The sequence below is a fragment of the Pteropus vampyrus genome, unplaced genomic scaffold, assembly GCF_000151845.1.
Source record: "Pteropus vampyrus isolate Shadow unplaced genomic scaffold, Pvam_2.0 Scaffold411, whole genome shotgun sequence".
Taxonomy (NCBI): domain Eukaryota; kingdom Metazoa; phylum Chordata; class Mammalia; order Chiroptera; family Pteropodidae; genus Pteropus; species Pteropus vampyrus.
In genome coordinates, this window is record NW_011889192.1 from 688,050 (window position 1) to 689,753 (window position 1,704).

The following is a 1,704-nucleotide window of genomic DNA, read 5'->3' on the forward strand; positions in this document are numbered from 1 at the left end:
TACCCCTGTCCTCAGGTAGCCCAGGGACTCGCTGGTTTCCAGGGAGTCGTGGGACTGCGGTCCCCCGCTGGTTTCATCTCTCCTTCGAGGCTCCTTCCGATCTCACCTGATAACGGTTGGGATGCTCTTAGATCTCCTACGCTGCTCTTGGAAAGCAGCTGGTCCTCAGAGCTTACCTGTCTCTTGGTCAAGCAATCAATCTCAATTTGGTTAAAAAAATATTTTCTTGAGAGGAACTGCAAAAACTTTTTTCCAAGGAAGTGGGTGTGCTGCAGGAGTAGGGAACGAGTTCCTGTCCCCATCTGTCAGTTCCCGGAAAGCGGGCACGTGCCACATTCTTTCCAGGTGCATTTAAGTGACAGTTGCTGGTGACGAGATTGGAGGGCTGGAATGTATCACTCTGGAGCCAGCTGCTCCAGGTCGCACTGCCCCTGTGCCAAGCCTATGTGCAGTACCCCCTTGCAGCTTCAGCGCAGGAAGCCCACTCCAGGAGGCGGGGGTGTCGCCTTCGACTTCAGGAGCTGTGATTGAGGCCGTGGAAAAACTGGCCTGTGACATTTTTTTTTTTAAATTTGTCTTTCCCATTTTTCCTGTGTATGAAATTTTAGTTCCTTGAGCGAAACACCAATATTTTGATCACTTTAATTTGCACTTTATTTTCTTCCATACTTGCCCTCTGGACAGGGGTGGGCGTGAGTGCTGGGGCCAGGCAAGGGGGGATGTGCACCCCTCCTCTGAGGGGCCTCGGCTCCGGCTCCCTCCTGCCCCGCCCGCCCTCCTCTTTCTGTGAGTTGTTCAGAAGACGCAAGTTGAGAGGGGGTTGAAATTCACAGCCAGGCCACATCTTTTATTTATTTAATTGTGTTGCCCAACAGAACTTGATTGTAAATAAAAAAGAAATATTATATACTTTTCAAACTCCGTGTTACTTCGTGGTTCTTTAATTTCCTTTTATCCATAAGGGAGGATAAAAGCTCTTTCCTTGATTTTCTGGTATTTATTCATTTATAAGTAACGGCTGATACTTTCCCGGTGTTTTTCCTTGTTGTTCATCACCTAAGCCTAAGTTACCACTGCCTGTAAACATCAACATTCTCCTTTCCCGTCACTTCCAAACCTTAACTGAAACCAGAACAGTCTCCTCGGAACTCCAGCAGCTGTACCTGAGCCCCCAGCGAGGGTCCTCCTGCTGTCGGCTCCACGTGCAGGGGTACTCCCAGCCCCTGCACAGGGGCCTGTCCACACGACTGATGACAAACTGTTCATGTCTCCTCTGACGGGGCGTGAATTACCTCACGGAGGAGTGATTTATTCATGGCCACCCTGATATCTAGCAATCAGCCTTGTGCTGTTAAATTATGATCTCCCAGAATCCCCCAAAAGACCAGGCCCACTACCACGCTGTGTTTACTGAGGGGTGGCCAAACATTGCTCAGCCCAGCAGCTCGAGCCAAGAGTCCATCGTGATCGGAAGTCTCAGAGGCCACCAGCATGCTCCAGAAAGCTAAAGGAGCCCTTTGCAAGTCACCTTCCAGGAGGTGAGTCATTCTTAGGGGGGGCTGGAAGTAAGCAGTAGCCGCTGATGATCCCGTTTTCTTTCAACTTGGAAAGGTTTCAGTTTGAGATCCACCCACACTGGAAAGCTCTTCAGATCACCTGACTGCCGCGGTTGAGCTGATGGTGTGGGCTGACACTGCGGTGGAC

At 50.4% G+C, this 1,704-nt stretch overlaps 1 protein-coding gene across 1 annotated transcript in view; it reads left to right on the plus strand.

The window, feature by feature from the left end:
- The window catches only part of ATG16L1 (autophagy related 16 like 1), a 35,283-nt gene extending 34,752 nt beyond the window's left edge, over positions 1 to 531 (plus strand). Inside the window, exon 17 of the mRNA XM_011380882.2 lies at positions 466 to 531. Coding sequence (XP_011379184.1) covers positions 466 to 531 — 66 coding nt within the window. The remainder of the gene's footprint in view (positions 1 to 465) is intronic.
- Positions 532 to 1,704: the final 1,173 nt, after the last annotated feature.